The following is a 13,639-nucleotide window of genomic DNA, read 5'->3' as shown; positions in this document are numbered from 1 at the left end:
AGCTCTGTCCAAAAGGACAGCCAATAAAAAGACTATCATTAATGGCTAGGTGTGCTAATGGTTTCCTGGGCCTCTTCTAGTTCCTGATGGGAAAGAAAAATGTTGATGCCTTTACAGCACTGAGAAGTGAAAGTTTCTAGACACCCAGAAGACCAAATTTCAAAACTTCATAGACCATTTTTTCACCATGACAGAAGTCTAACAAAGCAAACCAACTCCTCCTCCCCACCACTGTTAGAGACTCCTCCTTTCCAAGCCTGTAGCCTAATCAGTATGATTTCTACCCAAAGACCCAAGTTAGCAGAAAGAATTTATAATGGAGGCAAAATAGTAACTCTCAGGTTCCAGACTTTGGGGTAAAGTCATTCTGCCTGAGTGAGGCTGAGACTACGGTTTACAACCCTACATGTACCTAGCTACTAGCAGTTGTATTGCTTGCACTAATGTAACAAACCTTCAGCATCCTGATTCTAAGGAAGAAATAATAAGCTTGGTCAATGCACCTTCAGGTCCTATTTTAAAGCTTTGATGGCTTAGAGAAGTTACTGAAGATAAATATTTGTGAATTAATTTAGAGAAATAGAATACTGTCTTCTTCTAGACAACAACCCCTAACAGATAAGAGGTCCTGGGCCATGAAATACTGACACTAGAGCACAATTCTAAACTCTTCAGTTAGTAGGGAATTCATAAAAGGAGGATTCTTTAGATTTCTCCTAATACTTAGATAGATTTCACAAAGCTTCATGAAATAAGACTTGGAGGGGAGATTACAATGAGATGGGTCTAGTATTTTCATTCTTTTATAAGATTTTGCATAGGACAAGCTTTCTTCTACCTAGCATTTGTAGACTCTTCATTCTCCTGAGACCATAATCATAGAGTGTTTCATTGGCAAGCCTGATGTCTTCAATACCTAGATCTTCTCACTAGTAGAACAAGTGCTCCCTCACTCTCCAGCTGAAGTAGCTTAGCCCCTCCTTTAAAAGACCAGACTTGCTGCACTTGCATGCCACCAAAACTCATGTTTGGACCTTAGCCTCAAGTCCAGAGAGCAGGGAAGATGTGCAGTGTCAGAAGCCTTTGGGGACTTTGAAAATAACTGACAGAGACTTTTGAAATTTTTGGAAATAATCAGAAAGTTTGGAACTTTGGAAATTAATCAATTAAAATTTATTAAGTACCTACTATGTGCCAGCCACTGAGCTAAGCATTGCGTATACAAAAAGACACAAAGACAGTCCCTATCCTCGGTGAGCTTACAGTCTAATGGGGAGATAATATGGGAACAAATACAGACAAAGCAAAGTATATACAAAATAAATAAAATTAAGAGGGAAGGCACAAGAGTTAAAAGGGGTTGGCATAAACTTCCTGGAGAATGCAGGATTTTACATGTGAAGTCAGTAGAAAGCATTTCTGGCCAGTGGGATAATTAGAGAAAATGCTCAAAGCAGAGAACTAGAGTACCATGGAGCCAGGAGACCAGTATCACTGGATGGAAGAGGATGTACAGTCAGAAGATTGTAAATGTAGGAGGTGAGGTTTTAAAAGTGCTTTGAACAGCAGGCCACATTTTGTTAATCCTAGAGGTAATACCTGAGCCTTTGGAATTTATTGAGTGGGGAGGAGGCAGAGGTGACATGATTGGACTTGTGCTTTAGGAAAATCACCTTACTGGCCAAATGGACATTGGATTAGAGTGTGGAGAAGTATGAAACAGACAGACTCACCAGTAAGCTATTGTAATAGTCAGAGTGTAAGTTGATGCAGGCTTGCACTAGAATGAGTAGGAGCAATGTCAGAGAAGAGAAGCGGGCATATTTGGGAGATATTTCAAAGGTAAAATTAAAAGACTGGATACGGGGGTGGGGAAGTGATGAGTCTAGGATAAATCCTAAATTGACAACCTGGGGAACTGGGAGAATGGTGTTGAAGGTAAGAGTGAGGGACAATAGAAGTGGAAAGATTGTAAGTTCTGTTTTGGATGTACTGAGTTAAAAATGTATATTGGACATTGAATTTGAGATGTCTGAAAGGCAAGATCAGAGGAAGGAAGAGAGATTGGGAAAGGAAGGCTAGATTTGGAAGTCATTGGCATAGAAGTGGTAATTAAATCCATGAGTACTTATAAGATCACCAAGTGAAATAGCATAAGAGAAAAGAAGAGAGCCCAGGACAGCCTTGTGAGAGACCTATGTTTAGAAGACATCACCTGGCTCATAAGGAGCAGAGGAATGGTCAGATAGGTAGGGGAAAATTAGGAGATAGAAGAAAACCTGGAGAGAAGAGAATATTAAGGAAGAGGGAGTGATCAACAGCATCAAAGGCTGCAGAGGTCAAGGAGAATGAGAATTGAGAAAAGGCCACTAGAGTTGGCCACAAAGAGATCATTGGTAATTTTGGAGAGGACAGTTGCAGTAGAATAATAATAAGTTTGGAAGTCAAATTATAAGGTGTTAAGAAAAGAAAAAGAGGAAATAAAGTGAAGACATGTTTCTTAGATGATTTTTTTTGAGTTACAAAGGGCAGAAGAGAAATAGGATGATAATAGAGTCTGAAGAAAAATTGAAGGATTTTTTTTCAGGATAGAGAAGACATGGGCATGTTTGTAGACAGTAGAAAATGAAAGATTTAAAATAAATGAAAGTGGGGATGGAGGAGTGTGGAATTTCTTGGGGTGGAATTTGTTGGAGGAAATGAGATGGAATTAAGTGAGTTAGGAGCAAAGGAGGAAATAGTGGCAGAAGATATCTGAATAATAGATGAGGAACTAGGGAGAAGAAGGAGCTCATGGCAAATTACCTCAATTTTTTTTTGGTTATTATAAGGCAAAATTCCCAGATGAAAAGACTGGGGGAGGGAATCACAGGAGGTTTGAAGAGGGAAGAAAAAGTCTGGAAGAACCATTGTGGAGAGTGGGATAATGGGTTGACAAGGTAAGTATAGTAGGACTGCCAAACATCAGTGAGGGAGGGTCCATTTGAGTCTGTGAACCATAACTATGTAATGGCCTGATCAGAATAGTTGTGTGATTTTCTCCACTTTTATTCAGCAGCACATATATAGGAGGAAAGGCAGTGAATGGTGGGACTAATCCAAAGCTACAGTGTAGCAGGGTAAAATCAGTAATATGATAAGGATAATGTGGAATTAAATTAGTTCACCCAAGAATTCAGGATAGAGAAAAGAAGAGACATTAACTGGTACAGGGATGGCCTAGAAGAGAACTGAAAGCCCATGGGATCAGAGGTCACGGTGTGGATAAAGAGCGGGGTTTTGTATTAGAAAACAGAAATCAAGGTGAAAAACCAACATCATGGTTAGATAAGGAGATTTCTGAATTTTTTTTAATATGGAGATGGTACTGGTATCGGTAATAGCAAGATCAAGGTTATGGCCATCTTAATGTGTGGCTGAGGTGGGTTGGAGAAGAATCTCAGTCAAGAAACTGAGTGACTAGGATGTTTGAGGGAGAGTTATTATGTGTTAAACCCCTAGTATAAGGATAGTAGTTAGAGAAGAGAGAAAAATTGGAATCATGTACTGAGCTTATTGAGGAAGGAGGGGAATAATTATTGGGGTCTGTAGACAACAGTTAACAGATATTTTTTCTTCAATATTAATAGGCAACATAATATAATGAATAGAGAGTCAGCCTCAAAATCAAGAAGACTCTGGTCCAAGTACTGTCCCTTATACATACTGGTTGTTCACATACAAATCACTTTAAGCTCTCAGTGCTCTAGACTAAAGAGGTCTAATATGGGCCAGCAACACACTCTAATTTGGCCTACCCAGATTAATATGTAATTGGAAAATATTTAACAAAATAAATAAGCATACAATAAAACATTCATTAAAATAAAAATGTAAGTCAATATGCAGTTTTCAGAGATCCTTAAGAAGGGTTTAGTGACTTCTATTTCTATTTGAGTTTGCTATCACTGTTCTAGACCATAAGCTAGAGAAAAGGTGCTGACCTGCATTGGTAGAGTTTTCTCATCCGGGAATGCCCTATAATCAGTGAAATCACAAATCCAGTTCTTATCCCTTGTCTAATATCAACAGGGAAATCCCCCTTCAAGTAACCATCATAACAGAGACTGATCTCAATGGGCCATTACACATGAGCGGTGAATAGCATTTACTGTTTCAGTACTGGAATATAATTTTTCAAATAATCTCTTTTCAAAGCTACATTACCCAGTTAAGATGATGTTCATTTTTTGAACTCTGGAACTGATGGATGGTACAAATAAATACATATAATAGACATTCCCTCCTCACCTGTCCAATAACCATAAGGGGGATAAAAGAGAAAAATGTGTATACCAAACTCTTATCTTCCAAGTAGTTTTTCTTTTTTCTTCAATAAATGATGTTCTATCTGGCACCTGGGGCTTCTGTCTAAGCTGAATATTTGGTATTAATAGTAACCAGTCACTTAAAAGCTCCATCCCCTAAGTGTCTCCCTGATAATGGAAAAATATCCCAAGCTCAGGATAATTTTCACATACAGAGAAACATAACAGGGCCTACCTAAGAGCAACTGGGGTGGATTATATACTATTATTCTCTTATTTAGATTATAGATGGAGTTGAGAGTAAATGGGAGATAAGGACATGGAAGAAATAACTGAAAATATTCTTAAAACTACCAAAAAAGCATTTCACTAATAAAGTGTTAAAGAGGGCAAAAGGCTAAGAATACTCTTTAATCTGTAGCAAAAATCATAAGGGCATCAACATCTGTGCTACTGGCCCTGGAGGCCTAGTAAATGAAGTGACACTGAAAGATTCTTAACCAGTCTTTCTCTGGCATGTTAGAGAAAAGATAGGATTGGGGAGGAGAAAAAACTTCTGGAAATAAAGAGGAAGGCAGGCTTTACAGTTGTACCCAGCAGAAAACCCAGTGATATCAGATGTATTTCCAAAGACCTCACACATTTGCCTACAGCTGTAAGATTAAGAAGCAGGTTATATCTGGAGCTCCCCTTCATCACAGAATTTGGTTTCTCATCAATATCCCTAAGGTATATTTCTAAGGAAATTGGCTTCTGGGCCATATGCAAGTTCAATTTTTGAAGTGAGGAAAAGTAATGTGACTATCCACAAATAAACCACTTGCAGAGTCAGAGAGGAGGAGTCTGCCATGAACTGAATAGTCCTCTCAGGAACTCTGACTACATTAAAAGAGGAAGATATATGACCCAACCTCTGGTGCCAAGGACCATGGACTGTGTTCATTTCATTATCCTACATGATAGATGGGGCTGGAATACTGCTAGGCACATTGGCACAGGTCTGAAGAGATATAATGGGTTGGGATGCTGATTGAAGCAAGGGCTATGGCAATATTTGCAACTGGTAGTCAGTTCTGGGCCAGTGTCCTGCTTAGCTTCTCACCTCCAAGGAGTGGGTAGATATCTTCCAATATCTGAAGGGATGTCAAGTGGGAAAGGATTTTTAAAATATGTTTTGCTTAGCTCTGTGGGAAGAAGTAAATAACAGGTGGCAGAGAAAGGCAGTTTTCAATTTAATATCAGGAATTAGAATTAGAGCTATCCAAAAGTGAAATGTACAGATTTATGAGATAATGGGTACCCCATCATTGGAAATCTTCACACAAAGGGTGAATGTTATAGATGTCAATTTGAATAGATGTACTCTGACTAAACTTACAACTCTTCTATTCTTTGACGCTATGAATCAGTAGGGATAAGGAAGAGAAGTTTGTAGCCACAATCTTTCCAGGAAAAAAAATTTTTTCTTCCTTAGGAAGTAGTTTCTATGTCTCTGATTTCTCTCATCCTTTTCTGCCCATTACCCTTTATTTAAAGTCAACTTATATGGTCTTCATTCTTTACATACAATCATCTCATTCGTTAGAGTTAGGCTGAAATTGGGCATGATGACAAGACTTTCCCAAGTACTGATATAGTAACATTGTCAAAAAGATGGGTGTAAGGAAGTCAGGAGAGAAATGACTTCAGAAGTAAAAGATAGGGACTTTTTTGATGATATGTAAGAGCCCTGAGGAGTTTGGAATTCATTCACCAAAAATTCATTAAGCATTTAATGCATTCAAAGAAACACTGGGCTACTTATTGGGGGCACAAAAGCAAAAAAAAAAGCTCTAGCCATTGAAGTTTTCTTTCTACCAGAATTTTTCTTTCTATAACATATACAAGGATAAGCAAATACTATATAGAGATATTTACAGATATAATGACATATTTCTGTCTCTGACACTGACTGTGTGACCCTCCTGAGCAAGAACCCCAGTCACCTCTCTAATACTGTATATCACTACTGATGAAGTTAATGGGTCCAGTCAAAAATAAAATAGAATAATACAAAATAGTTTCAAGAGGTAACAACTGGAACAATAAAAGGCAGACTATAGCAGATGGGATTTGAACTGTGCTTTTAAGGGATTACAAAAAAGCAAGATGAGGAGAAATGAATGCCAAGTGGTATGAAAGCCCTTTGGGAAACAGACTCATTGGAGGTAAGCCTAGCCAAATCTAGGAGTGTCTGTGAATGAATGAGGTGCGTGAGTGAGGGGTCATCCACTAAGGCATGTATATTTTGTCTGATGGGGGCATGTGCTTCCATCTGTGTGCGAACATGGAATCTGAGCCAAGCCAAGCCTGAGTTCACAAATGGTGAGTATTCACAGAACCCTCACTGTCTCTCTCCCTTCCCCTCAAACCCTGAGACCTTGGAAATCACACTGTCAGAAAAAACGCTACTTAAATTGCTCAAGTCCTCATGTCCCCAGATATGGATGACCAGAACTTGAGCCAAAGCAAACCCTAGCTACTGAATGCTCTGGGTTCTTCCTAAACAGGGGAAGAAAGGACAAATTATTGTGAGAAATAATTAAACCCAAGGAATTAAATGGCACTCACAGGAAGAGATCCTAAAGAAATTTCCTCTCTGGCCCTCACCAGATTCCACTTTGCACAAAGTGCATCCACAGGGTGAACAAGCAGATACCCCAGAGATTAAGCCAACAGGCTCAATGTATGCTCCCAGGAGTACAGTCCATCGTAAGGCTACTGAACTGTGGAAGGGTATGGGCTCTGTCTGAGGGATTATAGGTAGAACAGTTCCTCTGGTTTTAACCAGCAATAACAGTGGAAGAAGGTGGGTGAGATTGGTTGGAGGAAATAGAGCAAATTGGGAGATAAGGCTTCTGATCCCGTCTCTACTCCCAAATAGCTAGATCCCACTGAATCTCACCCTTGCCATTTTGATCTCCTTGGCATGTGATAAGAAGGAGGTCATGATGTCTAACTATCTAATACCTAATAGAGGTCAAAGTTACCACTGGAAGTTGATATCCTATATTTAGACCCTATCAGGACTGATTTTCAGGGTTAAAGGGTATTTGGCTTTTATCATCCATTAACCATCAGCCATTATTTTTTTCTTTTTCCACCTCTTGATTGGCCTCTAAAGCCAATGGCAGCCCCACCACCAGCCTGGGCACCGGTGCCATTGTGGGCATCCTCATTGTTATCTTTGTCCTCCTCTTGGTGGCTGTGGACATCACCTGCTACTTCCTGAACAAGTGTGGCCTGCTCATGTGCATTGCTGTCAACCTGTGTGGAAAAGCTGGCCCAGGAGCCAAAGGAAAAGATATGGAGGAAGGCAAAGCTGCATTCTCGTGAGTACCCACAGCCACCCTGACAGAAAGCTTTGACTATGACAAGGGCTTTTCTTCTCAGAATAGGTCATCCCTCTCTCCTGACCTCAGTTTTTCCTGTGGAGAAAATGGAGTGAAGAAGCCTTGTTCCAGACCCATCTCAGAATGTTAAAATGGAAATGATTTCCCCATTTATCAGATGAGGAAACTGAGCCCCAGAGAAGTCAAGTGATACCTAATGTCATACAGCTGGTCACCAGCAGAGGCTACCCAGGTCTGAGAAAGAGAATAAAGAGAAAAAGACTGTGGAGAAACCAAAGAGAATGTAGCCTTTGCCAGTTATTGATCACATTTCTCTTGAGAGAAGGAATCTTTTCCAACGGCAGGAGTCCCATGCTGCCTTCTTCCCAGAAAGTTAGAAAGACTCATTAGATTAGGCTGGGGGCAGAGAAGGAGGAACATTGGGATCCCACTAGCTCATTTTCAGGAGAGAAACTCAATTCCCTGTAGCTGTAACAAGTCTCTGGATCAGAAGCTCTCCTTGGGTTGGTGCCTTGGGATCTAGCCAGCAATTTCTCTCTTTACAGGAAGGATGAATCCAAGGAGCCCATAGTAGAGGTGCGGACAGAAGAGGAACGGACCCCAAACCATGATGGAGGGAAACACACAGAGCCAAATGAGACCACACCACTGACAGAGCCAGAGTATGTGGGCAAGGGACCTGGGAACATGGGTGGGGTCTGGGTTTCCAATGCAGGACCACAAATCTTCCTAATTCCTGCTCTTCACCCATCCCTCACCACATCTCCTGGGTACACTAGAAACAACAATTCTCACTAAACTGTAAGTTAATCACTTTTAACTTCAAGAGCAATTTGGTTGAGAAAACCCACCTACCCAGAGTCAAATGTGACCACCCCCATTCTTGTTAGATCTCAGGAGAATAACCTCTCAGGAAAATGTGAGAAGGTTAATTGAGAAAATCAGCAGCCCATTGCTCTGGGGGTAGGGAGAGCCGGTTTACCCTCCAATGTGGGGTGCCTTAGTCAAGCAAATATTTATTGAGCAGTTGCTATGTTGGATGCATTTTGCTAGGCCCTGGAAATACAATGACAAAGATGAAATAACCCCTCCCTTCAGGGAACTTACATTCTGTTAACCGAGACCTCCTGTAAATAAACAAATAAACAGGTATATGCAAAATGAACGCAAGGTAATTTGTAGGGAAGGCATTACTGTCAAAGGTAGCACTTGAACTGAATCTGGAGGAAATTTCTCCTGCTTTTCTGGACCGAGACAGTTGTAGACCCCATTATAGCCTAGAAAAATGAGCTCTCAAGATGATAATACATGTGGCTGCCTGTTGGGTGTTTGAGATACCATTAGGCTAAATGGAATTTGGTTTCAAGGCTGTAAAGCTGTCAGCAACGTGGGCCATTAGGGGTTTTCCTGGTTTACTTTGATTCCAACATTGGACTGATTTTTTTTTTCCAATCAATAAGTAGAGGTATCTGATGTGCTGCTGTGCTGCCTTCTCCCTGTCTCCCCCCCCTTCTCCAGTGGACCCCCACTGACAGCTTTCAGGGCTAGTACTTGAGGAGCCTTCTTGGGCCGAACCCTGACGTAGGAAGTAGCCAGAGCGAGCCTAGTCTGCCTGAGTGGGGCCTGGCAGGATCAGGGGAAGGGAAGAGCCAGAGGCCGACTTCTCCTCCAGGCCAGGGAACACAGGCCCTGTCGTCTCTCTGTTTCTCCCGCTTTGCGGGTGCGCTTCCTCTCTGGCTCTCCGTGTCCGTGTGTGTGCGTGTGTGTGACAGCATGCTCCGCCGCTCCCGTCCCTCTCTCCTCGGCTTGGGCGCTGCTTGCCTGCTCTTCTGTCACGTCTCAGTCTCTTCTCTTCTACTTCCTGTCCTCCCCACAGGCTGCCAGCTGACACCACAGCCACTGTTGAGGACATGCTGCCTTCTGTCACCACCATCACCACTAATTCTGACACTATCACCGAAACCTTTGCCACTGCTCAGAACAGCCCCACCAGTGAGACCACAACCCTGACTTCTAGCATTGCCCCTCCAGCCACAGCCATGCCGGACTCCAATTCAGTGCCAGCTGGCCAGGCCACTCCCTCTAAGGGCCCAGTAGTGTCTGCCTCCTCCCCACCACCTGCGCCCGCCCCCAAAGTCGCCCCGCTCGTTGACCTGAGCGATACCCCGACCTCAGCTCCTGCAGCTAGCAATTTGTCGACTAGTGTCCTGGCCACCCAGGGGGCCGTCCTCAGCCCCAGTGCCCCCACCAATGTGGTTGAGGCCTCCAAGACTCCTCCTGGGAATAAGGCGGTTCCTACTCCAACCCCGACCAATTCCACTAGTCCCCTGGCTGCTGTTTCAGAGCCCGCCCAGGCCAAACAGGAGCCAGCTGCCACCAAAGGCCCAGACCCGGAGCCCGCTCCGCCCAGCGCGGTGAAGAGCCCGACAGAGGCAGCCACGACCCTCACTAGCCCGAAGAGTGAAGCTGCCTCCGTCAACACTGCAAAACCCACCCAGGGCGAGGACTTTAAAATGGACGAAGGGACCTTCAAGACCCCAGAGATTGACCTTGCAAAGGATGTCTTTGCAGCCCTGGGTTCTCCTGCTCCTGCCCCTGCAGCGAGTGGGCAAGCCCCTGAGCTTGCTTCTTCCCCTGCAGACAACTCTCTGTCACCTGCACCAACAAAGACCGAGTATGGCCTCTCTTAATCTGCTGTCGATTATATCCCGTGGTGTTGTGCGTTGGTGCTGTACTGTGTCCTCCTTGTTAGATGTGCCTTTCCACTGACGTTGGTGTTCTCTTAGTCTGTTAAGGGAGGGGGGAGAAGGAAACAGTCGGCTAGCTCACAGAGGGCTGATTCAGGCGAAGGCTGTGGAGGAGAGAGATGGGGAGGCCCCAGAGAGCAGCCACTTGATCACTAATTAGGCCACATTAATTATGTTTTGCCTCTAAATTTTTGAAAGGAGCTTCTATTTTTTTCTGGATGGGAAAGGAATGCCCTGGTGAGAAGGGTATCAATTCACTTCCACCCTCTGGGGAAGCAAAATGAGGTGCTCTGGCAGGTTACCCAGGGCTCTCTCTGGGAGGCACCAAGAGGTTGTTATCTCCCGGGTACCCAACCAGAAGCCATGCTACTAAAAGGCCAAGAACATTCAGATATCTCCTTTTTTCTTTTTTTTCAAGAGCCTAATTTCATCTCTCTGGCCAGAGCTCTTCCTCCCATACCTGCTTCTCTGGGGGTGGACCAGTATAAGGTGACTTAAGGCTGAGCGTTAGTGGAGCCATTGTTTCCCCACAGACAGCTTATGTACTGGATAGTTAGTCAAGCCAAGGCCATGGCAGAATCCTGCCCCAGGACCACAGTTAGGCCCTGCTCCTTGTGCCTTTTAGATCTTCCAAGGCATACAAACTTCCTGCCTCATGTAGCTCCTTTGCCCTGAAGAGCATGGGAACTTTCATTCTCCCCTTGGAGAGATCCCTATGGTGAGCAGCTAGTGTTATAAACACAGGCTGTATTGTGAACCCTACAACCCAGTCCAGAAGAACTAAGCATTTTAGTGTGCAGGAATCCAATGGCCCAAAGCACTCATTCCACACCAGGGCCTCCCAGGAACACACAGCAGCACCACAGGTGCAATTGGCCCAGGAAAGCCTCCGATAGAGTCCTTAAGATCATCATGGTCTTCTTAACTATGCTAAGATTCCTGGCAAATAGTGTCCTCTGGAGTCTTCATTTTGAGTTTCCCTTATACCATGGGTGCAAAGTCAGGATTACTGCATCTTTACATGCCCCGAGGCTTAAGATTGGGAGCTGTTTGAGACCAAACAGTCTAAAAAATGGGCTGCATTTGCCCCTCTTTTCACCTGTCTCTAAGCTTAGAGACTCAATAGGATAGGGACCACCTCTCAAACTGGCACTTCCTAGGAAGACCTGGCTACCTGCTAATGGGGAAGGGGGCTGCCTGAGCTTCCACTGATCAGTTCTGTTTCCTTAACTTTTTGCAGGAAAGCCCCAGTAGAAGCAAAGTCTGCGCCCCAGGAGACAGAAACCCAGCCAGCTCCAGCAGAAGTCAAGACGGTCCCCAATGAAGCCACACAAACAAATGGAAACGAGAGCAAAGCGTGATCAGTGATGGGAAATTAAACCGCAAACATCAAATTAAAAAGTGACAGAACCATTTCCCCGGAACATTTCTAGCATCACGCTTGTGTGCACAAGCGCACACACACACACACACACACACACACACACACACACACACACACACATATTCACATACACATTCACACATACACTCACACTCACACATATCTCATTCCTCTAGTGTCTTTTGCCTTTAAAAAAAATCAAAAAAATCAGACAAATAAGTAAACAAATTGGGATCTCCTTTTTGTAGGTTTGTTAAAAGGATCCCTTTGTTGTGTACTCACTTGTAAGGAAATTTAAAAGAAAAAAAAAAAAAAAAAAAGAAAAAAGTTGAGCCCACAGCCAAACTAGGACACTCCGTTCCCTGAAACCATTAACAAAAACAATCAGACAACAAAAAACCCCACCGAGTTAAGAATCTAGGAAGCTCAGAACAAATCTAGGTTTAGGAAGACAATACTTTGCTTTCTCGGATTTAGCACCCGAGCAGCTTCAGAGAAGTACTTTCTTCAGGCACGATGACTAACCGAATGAACAAAGTCCACAATTTATTTTTATACTTTTCAGTCGAGTTTGAACTATGTAAAGCCTCATAAATAAGTTATAATTTCTGTTCACTTTGTATTTGTTCAGTATGCAAAGTGTGTCACCCTTTCTAGCTGAATTCAGTTCCCACGTAGACTCGTTTTGTAGGAAGAATGCCAAATTGCAGCTTCTGGGGGTAGATTTCAATTTGCAGTATTCAGACTTCTTTTTTTTTTCTTTTCTTTTCTTTTCTTTCTTTTTTCTTTTTTTTTTTTTTTGCCAACTTTATTTTTCAGTGTTTACAAATCAAGAAATGTTTGACTTTCGTTTGCATTTCAATGTCCATATAAAATAGCTACCTTTTTCTTCTTCTTTTTTTTTTTTTTTTAAACATAATGGATACAGTCTAGAGGTAGTAAGTTCTTCACACACTTGCTTGACACAGGGAGACTTTTTAAAATCTGAATGTTGACAGTGACTGTTTCCCATTCTGTTTTCTTCCTCTACCTTTGGCTAACCTGGGTAAAAACCAGATTTTCTCTGGCTCTTTGCTTTGGGTTTGGGCAGAGGGAGCAGTCTGCTTGCTGATTACCCACTAGCTACATTCAAGAAACAGCCTGCTTTTCTAGGCATTCTGGCCCTTTTCTTGGATGATTCTCCCTAGGTTTTGCTAAGTGAGGCGGAGATTGTACAGTTGGGGCTGGTCTTGGCAAACACATTTTAACCCCAACCATCCCCCCTTTATTTAGAAAACCAAATGAAAAGGTATATGCAAACAATTACTTTTTAGCCCATAAATCTAGATTTGAGCGGAAGAGCATGTATGCTTCAGGGAATTGGTGTCTTTTTTTGGAAATCTGTCGAAGTAAAGCAACATCGGCCTTCTGTTCACTTGGACAGCATCAGTGAGATCTGCCGTCCTGATTCATAATACAACTCTCCTGGATTAGAAACTGAGTGGGGGGGAAATACAGTGACTTTAAAAGGGGGTGGGAGGGAAGAAGGGTAAGACCAGCCCTTTGTATAGAAATTTTTCTTTTTTTTTTTCCTCATTCTACTTTAGAACTGCAAGCTTGTGCACTGTGGATGCGTGAATATTTTAGTGTGAAACGTGTTTTTGTCATAGTATTGAAATAAAACTTCAACATAGTTTGGTTGTGGAAGGTGTAGAAGATAGTTCAGAAAATTATTCAGGAAATAAAATAACTCTTAAAAGGAACAGAAGCCTTTAAACAAAGAAAATTAAATAATAATGATGGTGATTATAAGTAAACAAAAACCAATAC

The 13,639-nt window shown here is 42.5% G+C and overlaps 1 protein-coding gene across 11 annotated transcripts in view; it reads left to right on the top strand.

Annotated features, from left to right (window-relative positions):
* Positions 1 to 13,185, top strand: part of NCAM1 (neural cell adhesion molecule 1) — a 438,871-nt gene extending 425,686 nt beyond the window's left edge. For 7 of the 11 annotated variants that reach the window (XM_074304234.1, XM_074304233.1, XM_074304239.1 and 4 more), the window contains 4 exons: positions 7,471 to 7,678; positions 8,245 to 8,361; positions 9,576 to 10,373; positions 11,687 to 13,185. In XM_074304234.1, the coding sequence (XP_074160335.1) occupies positions 7,471 to 7,678; positions 8,245 to 8,361; positions 9,576 to 10,373; positions 11,687 to 11,807 (1,244 nt within the window). In that variant the 3' untranslated portion in view covers positions 11,808 to 13,185. The remainder of the gene's footprint in view (positions 1 to 7,470; positions 7,679 to 8,244; positions 8,362 to 9,575; positions 10,374 to 11,686) is intronic. The other 4 variants (XM_074304241.1, XM_074304242.1, XM_074304243.1 and 1 more) reach the window with 1 other exon arrangement.
* Positions 13,186 to 13,639: the final 454 nt, after the last annotated feature.

The sequence above is a fragment of the Sminthopsis crassicaudata genome, chromosome 3 (assembly GCF_048593235.1).
Source record: "Sminthopsis crassicaudata isolate SCR6 chromosome 3, ASM4859323v1, whole genome shotgun sequence".
NCBI lineage: Eukaryota > Metazoa > Chordata > Mammalia > Dasyuromorphia > Dasyuridae > Sminthopsis > Sminthopsis crassicaudata.
Note: the sequence above shows the minus strand (reverse complement) of the source record. Positions and strands in the feature narration are given on the sequence as shown.